The sequence below is a fragment of the Lampetra fluviatilis genome, chromosome 50 (genome assembly GCF_964198595.1).
Source record: "Lampetra fluviatilis chromosome 50, kcLamFluv1.1, whole genome shotgun sequence".
In the NCBI taxonomy this organism is placed as follows: Eukaryota; Metazoa; Chordata; class Hyperoartia; order Petromyzontiformes; family Petromyzontidae; genus Lampetra; species Lampetra fluviatilis.
Window position 1 is genome coordinate 4,712,653 of NC_136324.1, and position 15,108 is coordinate 4,727,760.

Below are 15,108 nucleotides of genomic sequence, written 5' to 3' on the forward strand. Positions count from 1 at the left end.
GCCATGGCCCTTCTTTACAGCACTGTACACAGAGACATCTCTGGCCTGGATGCCGTGATGATCCATGCGTGCGTTTCCTCCGCCTTCCCAGGTTTCCTCCCGCATGCACGAACGCTCATTCATTGGCCGATGACGCTTTAATATATAGAGGATCGCAGAGCTTGGGCAATTGTGGGCACCGTGTGGTTGCTGCTGCTGCTGCCGCTGCGGTCCCGCTCGTTCTGTCGTTCCTTCTCCTGGTGCTTCTGAAACGTGCTCGCTCTCCCGTTACAGGTCGACATTGTTCTTGTTCTGATAGTCACCCGGTTCCTCCTAAAGCCCTTCACCGATTCACCCCCCCTCCACTCACCCGCCCACCCTCCCCGACTCACCCCCCCGACTCACCCCCCCCCACCCCCACCGACTCACCCGCCCACCACCCACCCCCCCTACTCACCCACCGACTCACCCAGACACCCACACACCGACTCACCCGCCCCCCCCCCCCCACTCACCCACCCACTCACCCACACAGCCACCGACTCACCCCCCCCCCCCCACCGACTCACCAGCCCCCCCGACTCACCCCCCCCACCAACTCACCCGCCCCCCCCCCGCCCACACACCCACCCGCCCCCCCACCCACACACCGACCCACACACCGACCCGCCCGCCCCCACCCACCCACCTACACACCCACCCACACACCCACCTACACACCCACCCACACACCCGCTCACCAACCGACCTTGCCATGAACATAGAAACATCGTTGATTAACGCCCCGGCCATGTGCTAGCAGTCCCCAAGGCGACCGACATCAATTCACGCCGCGCCCGACAGCGGCACGGAGGCACTGAACCAACGCACCACCACCGCACTTCGACTGGGGCCGTGAGGACCGACAGCTCACTCCTCCGGACATCGACTCACGCGCGTTTGACATGTATCCGACTAGTCACAATTAGAAGTGACTGAGTGACAAACTGCGCACGCGAGTGAGTGGCTGAGCGAAAGACTGAGTGGCTGAGTGAAAGACTGAGTGGCTGAGTAAGTGACAGACTGAGTGGCTGAATGAAAGACTGAGTGACTGAGTAAGTGACAGACTGAGTGGCTGAGCAAATCACTCGGTGACTGACAGAGTGAGGGAGTGACAGACTGAGTGACTGAGTGAAAGACTGAGTGACTGAGTAAGTGACAGACTGAGTGGCTGAGCAAATCACTCGGTGACTGACAGAGTGAGGGAGTGACAGACTGAGTGACTGAGTGAAAGACTGAGTGACTGAGTAAGTGACAGACTGAGTGGCTGAGCAAATCACTCGGTGACTGACAGAGTGAGGGAGTGACAGACTGAGTGACTGAGTGAAAGACTGAGTGACTGAGTAAGTGACAGACTGAGTGGCTGAGCAAATCACTCGGTAACTGACATAGTGAGGGAGTGACAGACTGAGTGACTGAGTGAAAGACTGAGTGACTGAGTAAGTGACAGACTGAGTGGCTGAGCAAATGACTCGGTGACTGACAGAGTGAGGGAGTGACTGACTGAGTGACTGAGTGAAAGACTGAGTGACTGAGTAAGTGACAGACTGAGTGCCTGAGCAAGTGACTCGGTGACAGAGTGAGGGAGTGACAGAGTGACTGAGTAAGTGACAGACTGAGTGACTGAGTGAAAGACTGAGTGACTGAGTAAGTGACAGACTGAGTGGCTGAGCAAATGACTCGGTGACTGACAGAGTGAGGGAGTGACAGACTGAGTGACTGAGTGAAAGACTGAGTGACTGAGTAAGTGACAGACTGAGTGGCTGAGTGACTGACCGACTGAGTGCGTGACAGAATTAGTGGCTGAGTGAGGGCCTGAGTGACTTACTAAGTGACATACTGAATGGCTGGCTGACTGACATGCAGTGACTGAACGCTTGAGTGAATGAGCTATTAAATTAGTGTCTGCTTCTTTGAGTGACTGAGCGAATGACTGACTGAGTGACAAAGTAAGTGGCTGACAGGGTTAGTGGCTGCACAAGTGAGTGACTGTGTGAGAATGCTTTAAGCGAGCCACTCAGAAAGCAGGGCGTGCTACGGTGGAAAGACACCACAGTGAACTCTATGGGAGTCTATGGATATCTAAGTCTGTGAGCCTCTGTGTAAGTCTATGCGTCTCTATGCAAGTACAGTATATGATTAATTAAATGAGTCTATAAGTCACTATGTGAGTCTATCGAACTCTGTAAGTCTATGGGTATTGATGTAAGTATATGGGTCACTATGTATGCCTATGGGTTTCTATATAAGTCTATGGGTTTCAAGGCTACACTGCATATACCATTTACGTACCCCACAACCACACATCAGCCAAAGTCATTCCAATGGCTTCATACCTCACTCACTCATCTAGACATCTCATCCCAACACCTCACGTGAACTAACTAATCCTAACATCCAACCTGAACTAATCATCTGAATATCTCACCCAAACGAACTCATGTGGGCATCTCATTCGATTACGTTCGATTCATCCGAACTTAATCGTCTGGGCACCTCTTCCGAACTCACGCACAATCTCACCTGAACTCGCTTCTCTGCACGTCTCAGCCGCACGAACTAATCTGCACCTCTCGTCCGACCTCCCCTCCCTCACTCACTCGCTCGCCCGGACATCTCAACCCAGCTCACGCATCTTCTGCGCGTAGCTACGCAAGTGTCGCCGTGCATACAGCGATGCGGAGCAACGACGGCGCCGCATGAATGATTGGCACCGTTCGACGGGACCCATCGATAACCACGACGAGTCAAACTCGACGGTCGTGAGAACATCGACAGGCCGATGTGCGCACCGTCAAGAGGCACGGCAGTGCGACTGGGGCCGTGCAACCACAGAAACTACGGGTTGAGTAAGCAAATCCCAATGTGGGCCGCGCTCATTCAACGCAGGAGGAGAAGGGACAGCGACACGACACGAACTCTCTCTCTCTGCTGCTGCTGCTTGAATCACTCTCCTCGTTTTGAAGCTTTCGTGACTGCAAGGATGCATACTCTTAGTTCTTTCGGTAAAGTCACGTAGGTAAAAAAATGAAATTAAAATTAATAACAATAAAGCAATTATTTTTTATTGTAACATTTTTATTAATTTTTATTTCATTTTTTGCCTACGTGACTTTACCGAAAGAACTAAGAGTATACACTCTCCTCGTGACGAGCAGCAGCAGAAGCAGCAGGAGAATCTTGACATTGCACATCTCGCTTCTGAACATCTCGTTGCTGCTGCTGCTGCTGCTTTTTCCATCATCATCACCATCATCGTGCGCAAGAGCAGAAACCACAAGCAGGGCGCGAACCCGGCGCCCCAGGTCACTTTTCGGTGCAACACGCGGCGGCCTCGTTGAGACCCCCACACAGTTCCGTCGTCACCACTCTCGATCCACGCCGGGATTGTTTTTTTGTTTCACAGGAGGAGGGGGGGTTGAAGAAGAATAGTGGGGGGCAGGACGTGGGGGGGAATGTGGGGACTGGTGGGGTACAGGGGGCAGAGGTGAGGGGGGAGGGGTTCAGGTGTGCCGAGGGGGGAGAGGTGTGGGGGACTCACCTTGTTGGAGTAAGGCGACTTGCGGAGGCTGATGCCGTCACGCAGGAGTTTGTCACGGACCATCACCTTGAGCTTGAGCCGGGGGAACGTGGCGAGGCTCGCAGCGCGCTCCCTGCCGCCGCGGTTCCATCCGCAAACGCGCGCCGTCCTCGCCACTCCACCTCCACCACCACCTCCACCACCTCCACAACCACCACCACCACCACCTCCAACTCCACCACCACCGCCACCGCCGACCCTACCGCCCGCTTCGTAGCGCGGCTGTCCCCTGATCCGGCAACTCGCGTACGTGGCCGTACCGCTGCAGCTGTTGCCACTGCTGCTGCTGCTGTTGCTATTGCTGATGCCGCTGCTGATGCTGCTGCTGGTGCTGCTGCTGCTGATGATGAGCGGCTGAGGCTGCGCCAGGGGCTCGAGGGTGAAGTAGACCGCGGTGCCCCCTTGCTGACGAAGGCGCGCCACGGCGGCGCGGATTGAGCGCCGGTGGCGCGCGGACGAGACGCCGATGGCGTCAAGGTCCTCGTCGCCGATCTGCTTGCACACCTCCAGGTCGTCGTAGCCGTTGTCGAGGAACGCCTCGGTGTACTGGCTCAGGCGCAGCGCGCGCAGCCACTCCGACACGATGTTGGTGCCCATCGCGGCGCAGCGGCTTCGTACGCCGTTCGCTCCACTCTAAAGCCAAACGCCCCCCTCCTCCTCCTCCTCGCTCTTTCTCGCTCTCCACTCGCACGCTGTCCTCCTCCTTCTCTTCTTTTCTTCCTCTTCCGTTTCTTCTCTTCCTCCCGTTCTCGCTCTCTCGTTCTCTCGCTCTCTTTCCGCACCGCGTGTCCTCCTCCGTCTACTGCTCTCCCCCCTCTCTCTCTCCCTCTCTTCCTCCGCGTCTCGTTCTCTCCACTCTGCACTTCGTGCTACAAACGTCCCCCCGCCGCCTCTTGCTCGCCTCGTGTTCTCTGCGCCGCTCCACGTGTCCTGGACACTACCGCTACTCTCTCTCTCTCGTCTCTCGCGCGCTCTCTCTCCTCCTCCTATGCCCTCCCTCTCTCACGCGCACTCTCTGCCTCCCTCTCTCTGCCTCCAGAGCGAGCGAGCGAGCGCGCACTCGCCCCAGTTTCCCGGAGAGCGGACGCCGCTACGCCGCCTAGCGCGTGAACTCGCGAACCGCACAGCACACAGAGAGAAAGGTCCCCCGTACAGCGCACGCAGTCTGTTGGGGCAAGTGCCGTGAGCGGGCAGCGCCTATGAAAGTGTCGCTCCTCCTGCCCTCCGTTGCTGTTGAAGGGTGACTGCCTCCAACTGCCCAGTAGCGTCCTTAGACACACAATACAAAGATCGCCGCGTATAGCCTCCACACGCTTTTGGGCAAGTGCTGTTAGCGAGCACCTTTGAAATCCGGCACGGCACACGAGGGGGTGGGTGGCCAGCACCACGCCCGACCGCCTTTGTATCCCTCGTGGCTAAGGCGGACGGAGACAAATGCGGCCGGGCGTGGTGCTGACCACCCACCCCCTCGTGTGCCGTGTCGGCCTTCATAGGCGCTCGCTTGCAGCACTTGCCCCAACAGTCTGTGAAGGCTACACGGCGGGGTTTCGTCGCTTTATATTTGTGCGCGCGTGCGTTGCGTGAATGAGATGTGGGGAGAGCGAGGATGAGTGGGGTCTAGAGGAATCAATTGAACCGGGCTAGTCTGACACAATTTAGACAACAGTCCTGCATGTATGTATGCTGAACTTCTTTCGCACCGTACGCAAGCAACCGCGCTAATCGGAGGTGAGGGGGCAGAACAACAAACTAAACACAAAAAAACAATCCCAATGGACAACAACAGCTATCAGCTTGGATCGTTAATGAGCAAATGGGCATTTAGGAAATGAGACAAAGACAAAGATCCCCCGTATAGCCTCAACACGCTTTAGGGCAAGTGCTGTTAGCGAACACCTATGCAGGCCAGTACAGCACACGAGGGGGTGGGTGGCCAGCACCACGCCCGACCGCCTTTGTATCACCCGTGGTGATGTTTATATACGCCGCACAAGGTACTGGCTATCCACCCCCTCGTGTGTTGTGCCGGATTTTATTTCAGGCTGAGTCGACCGAGGGGAGGCCCATGGACGGTTCAAATAATCGTTACTGATGTTGACCCTGAGCGACAATCGAACTCGGGTCGCCGGGTTCGTAGCGCAGCGCGTTAACCGCTGCACCACCGCTCCCCACCTGTACACACACACACACGAGTGCACAAAGACAAAGATCCCCCGTGTAGCTTGAATAGACTGTAGGGGCAAGAGCTGTCACCGATCATCTATGAAGGTCGGAACGGCACACGAGGCGGTGAGTGGCCATCACCACGCCCCTCCGCCTTTCTCTCACCATTGACGATGTTTACACACCGCACCAGGTACTCATTTGAGTCTGAGTCGACCTAGGGGAGGCCCAGGACTGGTTCCGATAATCGTCAGACACATTCACACACACAGACACGCGCACGGGAATAGAGTTGCGGTCTTTTGATCGGGAGAATACGGCAAACGATCAGAAGCGAGCGCTAATTAATGCCGTTCCGGATTTTTGATTTGCGAATTAACGGCCTTCGGTGACCAGTGGAAAGGTCACCGGACCCGCAATTAAGCAAAGTTAATTAAGCGAAGATGATTGGGGTATGGGGCAATGTGGGCACCGATAATTATTAGGAGCATATTCCCCGAATTATAAGACGCGCGTTTCGTTTGGTCGCTGTGCTCAGCAAGTCTTGAGCACGTGGTCTGTTTTCAAACGCAGCTGTTTCGAATCCTCCTCATCATCATCATCATCGGCAGCATCAGCAGCGGCAGCGGTGGCATCTTCATCCAACACGGAATGATAATCTTACTGGTAGGAACCTCCTGGTTACACCAGCCCACAGGGGATTATTGTGTCCGTCTGTCCGTCGTGAAGGGAGGGGCTGCTGGGGAGGGAGGAGCTGGGTGGGGAGGGAAGGGTGGAGAGGGGCTGGGTGAGGAGGGTGGGGCTGGGTGGGGAGGGGAGGATGGGGAGGGGCTGGGTTGGGAGGGTGGGGAAGGGCTGGGTGGGGAGGGTGGGGAGGGTGGGGCGGGGTGGGGCTGGGTGGGGAGGGGCTGGTCACCCCGTGGTGCCCTTATAAAACTCAACGTTTAACCTACTCACGCCGGCTTGTGCCCGCCCACACACACACGCGCACACACACACGCACACACACGCATACACACACGCGCACACACACACACGCACACACACGCATACACACACACACGCGCACACACACACACGCACACACACACGCATACACACGCACACAGACGCATACACACACACACGCGCACACACACGCGCACGCGCGCGCACGGCCTTCTTGGAATACACATAATTTCAGCTGAGTTGAATCCAGACAAACGAACACTCCGGTTTCGTCACGCAGTGTCTCATCAGCAGTGAGGATTGCTTGAAACAATGCTGGTAAACTGCCGATCTTACAGGCAAGGGAATCTCTCTCTCGCTCTGACAGAGAGTCTCTCTTACAGGGAGTATCTCTATTTTTCTCTCTCTCTTACAGGGAGTCTCTCTGTCACTCTCTTGACGCTATGGGGTCCTCATTCCAAGCAAAATTATACTGGACAGTGATACGCAACTCTATAAGCATGATAATAGAGCGCTATGATTACCTTCCAAGAGACATTTATTTCCAGTCTTAAGCGTCCCGTTCATCATCAGCACCACCACAACCATTCTCACACTCATCATCGCTTCCACTACCACCATCATCATGATTCACATCACGATCATCGTCATTATCACAACCACCACCATGATTCTCATAATCGCAACCACCATCATCACCACCACCATCGTCACTACCACTATAATCACCACTATCATCACCTCCACCAGCACCATCATCACCTCTACCACCATCATCAAAATTCTCATCATCACCACCATCACCATCATCACCACCACCACCTCCAACATCATCATCATCATCACCTCTACCACCATCATCATAATTTTCATCATCATCACCACCACCACCACGACGCTCATCACAGCGATGTCGGCTTGCGATGCGAGGCGAGTCGCGTGGAGCCGGCGGCGATCGAGGGGACAGGGGACAGGGGGGAGGGGGGCGCGCTCGCGATCCCCGCCGCGATGTTCACCGCGAGTGCGGAGGCAGCAGCGAGCGCCGCTGATGAATTGCGCCCCGACTCGCATTGACTGGCGCGCCTCGCAGTCACGACTCGCCCTCCCCCCTTCCCTCCACCCCTCCCCCTTCCCTCCACCCCTCCCCCTTCCCTCCACCCCTCCCCCTTCCCTCCACCCCTCCCCCTTCCCTCCACCCCTCCCCCTTCCCTCCACCCCTCCCCCTTCCCTCCACCCCTCCCCCTTCCCCCCCCTTCCACCCCCTTCCCTCCACCCCTCCCCCTTCCCTCCATCCCCTCCCCCTTCCCTCCACCCCCCTTCCCCTCCATCCCCCTTCCCTCCACCCCCCTTCCCCTCCACCCCCCCCTTCCCCTCCACCCCCCTTCTATCCCCTCCCCCTTCCCTCCACTCTTCCCCCTTCCATCAACCTCCTTCCATCCCCTCCACTCCACCCCCCTTCCACCCCCTCCCCTCCCCTCCACCTCCCTTCCATCCCCTCCCCCTTCTCTCCACGCCCCTTCCATCCCCTCCCTCTTCCCTCCACTCTTCCCCCTACCATCCACCCCCCTTCCATCCCCTTCCCTCCATCCCTCCCCCTTCTCTCCACCCCTCCTCCTTCTCTCCACCCCCCTTCCATCCCCTCCCTCTTCCCTCCACCCCCCTTCCATCCCCTCCCCCTTCTCTCCCCCTTCCCTCCACCTCTCCCCTTTCCATCCACCCCCCTTCCATCCCCTCCCTCTTCCCTCCACCCCTTTCCCCCCCCCCCTTCTCCCTTCCCCATTCCCCCACAATGCCCTCCTCTCTCCTCGGAGCCCCGACCCACCAACATGAGCTTACCCTGACGATGCCTCAGCCTCCCTTCGCTCTCTGCACCCGTGGCAGTCGTGGTAGTAGATGCGTTCCATAACGCCGCATGAGGGCACAGCTGCCTGACGAGTAGCGCACACAGTACACATACACACCGTCGTATCTGTGTGTGTGTGTGTACCTCTGGCTGGGTCACGTGGCCCGCATGCCCAGCCACTGCATGCCGAAACAAGCTTTTGGGATTGAAGCTTTCGTGACTGCAGGAATTACTATACTCATTGGTTCTTTTGGTAAAGTCACGTATGTAGAAATAAAATATAAAATAAAAATAGATCACGACGTTTTGAACGCAATCACAAGCGCTCATCCTCAGGTGAAAATGGCGACAACCACACAGCGAGGGAACACACAGAGGGACATCGCACACACAGAGAGCACACCGAGAACGGCAAATTGCACGGAGGCAAATACAGCAAGAAACGTCGTGATCTATTTAAATTGTATTTAATTTCTACATACGTGACTTTACCGAAAGAACCAATGAGTATAAACAGCTTTTGTTCGGCCGGATAGAGGGGGATAAACGGGCGCGGCACGGGATAGGAAAGATATGGAGTGATGTGGTACAGGAGGACGTGGAGCTGAGTGGACTTGCTGATGACTGGTACCAGCGGTGTCAAGATCGGCCTCTGTGGAGGAGGCTCGTGAAGGACGCTGCTACTGGACAGTTGGAGGCAGTCGCCCTCCAACAACAACGGAGAGCAGAGGAGCGACGCTCACAACAACGAGCGGAGCGCCGGGCGGCTAAAACACAGCAAGTTGGCACAGTAGGGGACACAGGTGGTGTATTGGCCACTCATCTCAGTCAGTCGACTCGTGGCACCTGGGTCTGTCCCGTGACCTCCTGCCAGCGGGCGTTCGACACTTCACGTGGCCTCAACGTGCACGTGGCCTGGCACAAGCGGTTATTGTATAGCTGTGTGTGTGTATGTATCTACGTGTGCGAGACAACAACAAACAACGTTGTCCCACGTGCGATCGCATAGCCGCATCTGCGTGAATTCAAACCGCAGAGAGCGAATAATTTTGAGAAATTGCTTAGCCCCATCGACGCGAAATCGTATAAAGCGAACCCACATCAAGCGAGGGATAACTGCACAGTGTTTGAAGTCCGCGTGTTGCCTCCCTCTCTCCCGTGGTGGTCACGTGGATCGTTATCCGGGTTCCTCCGGGTTTGACCTGCTCCTCCTGTTCCACATTGAGAATCAACGCGCATCTCAGATGATCTGTCTGCTTCTAATACATTCCTGCGGAGGGAGCTGGTAGGAACGTTGGGTTGCTCGGTCAATGGCCAGGGTCAACGGCGGCGTGGTGTATTCCGCAAATATGCCCGACTGTGAGGGCGGGCACAAGCCGGCGTGAGTAGGTTAAACGTTGAGTTTTATAAGGGCACCACGGGGTGACCAGCCACTCCCCACCCAGCCCCTCCCCACCCAGCCCCTCCCCACCCAGCCCCTCCCCACCCTCCCCACCCAGCCCCTCCCCACCCTCCCCACCCAGCCCCTCCCCACCCTCCCCACCCTCCCCACCCAGCCCCTCCCCACCGTCCCCACCCCATCCCCTCCCTACCCAGCCCCTCCCTGCACGACGGACGGACACAATAATCCCCTGTGGGCTGGTGTAACCAGGAGGCTCCTCCCAGTATAAACACCCACGTGTGGTGATGATGATGATGACGATGACGCTATCAGCCCCTGCGATGATGAGCTATCGTCACGATCACGCGTGTGGCCTGATCGCTTGTCAACGAAAGCCGCGAGCTCCCGATGGGGCTTTAGCCGGGGAAAAGAAAACAGTTAATGATGGTTGTTGTTTTTTTTATTCGATTGATTTATCTTTGTAGTAAGGCGCCTTGTGCGTGTGGTGCATTAATTATTTAATTAGAATGGAAGCGAATTAATGAACACCCCCCCTCCCTCCCCGGTTTGTTAACTGGTCTCACAATCAACGGGTGATGCCGTGTCTGGCGCGCGTGCGTTCGCGAGCAATTAGGCGCTGATGCTATTAATTAATAATGCTGCGTGTACTAGCGGCTGGTTGAGGAACGCGGACGGATAAAGACAAAGAAAAGACGTTCACCACCAAAGACAACCCCCCCCCTCCCCTCCTCCTGTATAGCCTTAACAGACTGTTAGGGCAGCACATCAGAAGGCCGCCACGGGCTTACGAGAGGGGTGGGTGGCCAGAACCAACCTCCGCCTGCACGAGTATCAGCAGCACCCCACGTGTGTCCAGTGATTGCAAAAGTGGAGTGGGGGGGGGGGATTTTCTGAGATTTTGGCCATCGTTTTCGCGCCCTGGTGTAGAGTAGGAAAAAAGTGTGTTCTGTTCTAAAGTAGCAGTGATGATGATGATCAATATGATGGTGACAAAGGTGTGTTCATGACGATGGTAACGCCGCTGAATGCTGCTGCTGATGACCTTTGACAAGAATGGTCGACCATGATCATATGATGATGATGTTGGTGATGATGATTATTACAAAAACACTAATCTGGTGCAACTGCGTTGGCAGTGGTGCACAAGCACATTCAAAAGTACAAACTCAACGCCTTCGTCAACAGCGACAACACCACCGTACGTGTGGTCTTAAAAATAGCAAATATAAATATATAATAGGCGATGTTTCGGGAAATGGCCCTGCTTCATATGCCATAAATGGAGCACATAAATGGAGCGAGTTCGTGTCATGAATAAGGGCCGTTGCTCGAATCGTCGCCAATGAAAATGTTTTCGCAAAGCCCTCTTATAGCCGGGCGGAGTGCAGGTGTGAACACCTTAAACCTCGCACTGGAACGCGTCAACCGCGACTGCCTCACTCCGCATCTCCCTGCCTCTGTCTCTTTGTACCGAGACGTTAACTAGCTCGCCTGGTCTACAGCAGATCGTGAGTTCAAACTCGACCCTGACGCCTGCTCTGTATTTGGAGTCTGCGTGTGTCTCTCTCCCCGCGGTCGTGTGGATTTTTCTCCGGGTCCTCCGGTTTTCACCCGCTTCACGTCGTTTTTGCAGATTACTTGGCCGCTGTACATTTTCACACCCCGCTTTTAATCACAGCCGGCTGAACATTTCCACGTGATAAGCCACTTGGTTTAAGCTATCATTTGTGAAAGCCAGATCGCTTCTGAAAAATAGTTGCATAGCTCAGTGAGTGCCTTACCTGGTTTAAATTAACAAAAAATGTTGAGTTTAGTTTTTGGTTTTGTCTCTGTCTGTGTCTCTCCCTGTCTTTGTCTCTCTCTCTCTCTTTGCACACTTGGCACTCACCCGCGAGATACATCATCGCACACGATTCAGATAAACTCCGCGGGTTTATTTTAGTGGCCGAGTTTCCAATCAGCAACCGCCGCGGGACTTTATTTATGAGCCCATCTCAAACACTGTGCGATAACAGGTGCTATCGGCTCCCCTCGGCCAGCCAGAACTACTTTCTCACGGAATGTCTTACCCATACCATCAGCCACACGCACGGCCTTTTGGGAGTCTATTTATTCAGCAGCATTGATTCAGTACAAGCAAACACTCTGGGGCGGTTTCGACACGCCGTGTCTAAGCAACATAATCAGGCTTACTACGATATTTCGTACAGCTGCAGATGTAGATGCAGAGCTACACAACTACAATTTCACATTCAGGTGGTCAGGCCGGATAACCGCGTCAAGAACAACGGAGTGTATTGCTGTGACGTCTCCTTTGTATTCGTGGATCGGGGCATTGGGTCGTTATGTGATGTGTGTCTCTGTTAAGGATGACCACAGTTGCACATTGGGAGACTTTTACATTGTCCATTTGTGCACCGATCAATGCTGGTGATGTTCAATCAATGCTCGTGATGTTATCGGCAAGGTCTCATTCTTAACTCTTACATAGCCCCGCCCAATATCGAGGTAACCCCACCCACTGCTCAGGTAACCCCACCCACTGCTCAAGTAACCCCGCCCACTGCTCAGGTAACCCCGCCCACTGCTCAGGTAACCCCGCCCACTGCTCAGCTAACCCCACCCACTGCTCAGGTAACCCCGCCCACTGCTAAGATAACCCCACCCACTGCTCAGGTAACCTCACCCACTGCTCAGGTAAGCCCGCCCACTGCTCAGGTAACCCCACCCACTGCTCAGGTAACCCCACCCACTGCTCAGGTAACCCCACCCACTCCTCAGCTAACCCCGCCCACTGCTCAGGTAACCCCGCCCACTGCTCAGGTGATACCGCCCACTGCTCAGCTAACCACACCCACTGCTCAGGTAACCCCGCCCACTGCTCAGCTAACCCCGCCCACTGCTCACGATCCTTCGCCGCAACAATCCACCCGGCACCCGCTCGACACACGGACTGATCTCATGGCTCCATCCCCTGACTGGTGGACGACCCGACGGACGCATTCCATTCCTTGGCTGCCACTCCGTTATCACTCTCGACCATCGCCCATCCTCCTGTATAATGAACATTGTTATTTGTATCATTATTTCACTAGAGACGCCGGTACGACCGTGGTAAAAAAGGAAGAAAAAAAACCCACCGGGACTTTCAGTCGCGTTGCTCACAGCGTGGGTCTTAGACCAGCAACAAAGACAAAGACGCCCCCCCCCCTCGTATAGCCTTCCCATGCTGTGGGGCCAAGTGCTGCTACGCTCATGCAATCGCACACCCGCTCACCCACTCACTCACACGCGTCTGCTTTCAATTTACGAGCGTTCCTAACCCCTGCCTCACCCCCCCCCCTCCATCATCACATCCCCCCCCACCCCCAGTCCCCTAACTCTCCCCCTCCCCACCATCCCCCGCAGGGCCGCCGCGCAATTTTCTCTTCGCAAATTGAGGCTCCCGTAAGCGCGGTTCCTGGACCCTTTCGCGTCTGGCCGCGCCAATCTCCCCGTGTCTCGCTGAGGCCATTATTGGTTCTAAAAGCCGAGTGAGGGATAGGGGTGGGGGAGTGGTGGTGGTGGTGGTGGGTGGGGGGGGTGGTGGGCAGGTGGGGGCTTTGGGGGGTTGGGAGGGAAGGGGTGGATATCGACGGACGGTGGTGGCTACGCTGCACGTGGCTTGTGATCCATCGCTGTGGAGGGAGCAGCAGCGAGGGATGGTGGATCACCACACACACGGATGATGCTGTTGTGCAACTTGTTTCTCGTTGGCGTCGAGGAGGAGCCGTGCCCTGGGCTTTGTCCGGGAAGGGCGGTACAGCGAAATGTGGACTCCACCTGGTTCCATCTGTAAAGGGATTGAGTGTTGCGCCCTCGCTTGCACGCGTGGTGGGGGGTTTCTCCGGGTGCTCCGTTTTCCTCCTACGTGTAAATACACACCTGCGCTCACTAATTGGCCGATAACACCTTAACATATAGAGGTCCGCAGAACTTGGGCAATCGTTGGTTGCGCCAGCTCCCTGCTGCGTGATTGCTGCTTCTTTCCCGCTCGTTTGTCTGTATGTATGTTGCACTTCTTTCGCACCGTACGTCGCTAACCGTGCTAATCGGAGCTCTGTGATTCCTCCGCCTCTAAGTCGCTCTCCCCACGCGAGTCGAACTCATTATTATATTAGTCAATGGCCTTTAAATCAGTTCTAAAAAAAATAACTACTGACAGCTGTCTGTCAATTCACTGCTGGGTGTGTTCATTTATTTATTATTACACATGAGCTGATTAAAGCCGGTGGGGTGGGTGGTGACGAATGGGGGCCTCATTACACAACGTCTGTATTCCGCTGTGCTATTGAATTGAGTTGTGCGCTAGTTATTGAATCGAGAGGCTGGCACTGCGACCTGTTCACCCCCATCCTCACTCCCTCCTTCCTTCTCGCGCTCTCTTCCTTCTCCCTCCCTCCCTGTCTCCTTCCTTCCTTAACCTTCCCTCACTCGCTTCCCCCCACCTCCTATCCCTTCTCTTCTTGTCCTCCTATTTTTTTACGATCAGTGGAAACAAGAAGATGCTCGGTGTAGTCGGCACTTTACTTCGTTCATCATTTCGTAATTTATTTTTTTTAATAACTTTGCTTTATGTAAAACCCCCACCTCTCGCTCACTCTCTCGCTCACTCTCTCGCTCACTCTCTCGCTCACTCTCTCGCTCACTCTCTCGCTCACTCATTCCCTGTCTCACTGCCTCCTCCGTGGATCTACTCCCCCCGTACCTCCCCATACCTCTGCATACTCCCCCCCCCACCTCCCTGTACCTCCTCATTCTCAAAACCTCCTCCTAATCCCCGTACCTCCTCCACACCTCCTCCTCCTCCACACCGCCCGCCCCCACACGCCCCGGTGCCTGCTCCGTCTCGCGCGCCACTGATTAATGAAACTGGAATCGATTTTGCGCCGCTGAGCGATTCGTCCGCGGCAGTGACGGATGATGAGCGCGAGTGGCGCTCCGCCCGATAAGAGGCTCCGGCGGGGGCGCGTCCGCGTGCCACAACGCGGTGGGTGGATAAACCCGGCGGCTCACGTGGTGACCCAGTGGGGCAGACCGCGTGTCAAGAAGGTCCGTGCGTAATAATAGTTTTTTCCCCCCTTTTCCTGGCAACAAAACTGAAACCTTTTTTTA

General features: G+C 55.5%; 1 protein-coding gene across 3 annotated transcripts in view; it reads right to left on the minus strand.

Annotated features, from left to right (window-relative positions):
- LOC144948641 (uncharacterized) overlaps positions 1 to 4,900 on the minus strand; it is a 298,072-nt gene extending 293,172 nt beyond the window's left edge. The window contains exon 1 of one of the 3 annotated variants that reach the window (XM_078878262.1): positions 3,560 to 4,900. In XM_078878262.1, coding sequence (XP_078734388.1) covers positions 3,560 to 4,195 — 636 coding nt within the window. In that variant the 5' untranslated portion in view covers positions 4,196 to 4,900. The remainder of the gene's footprint in view (positions 1 to 3,559) is intronic. The other 2 variants (XM_078878261.1, XM_078878264.1) reach the window with 2 other exon arrangements.
- Between the last annotated feature and the right edge of the window lie 10,208 nt (positions 4,901 to 15,108).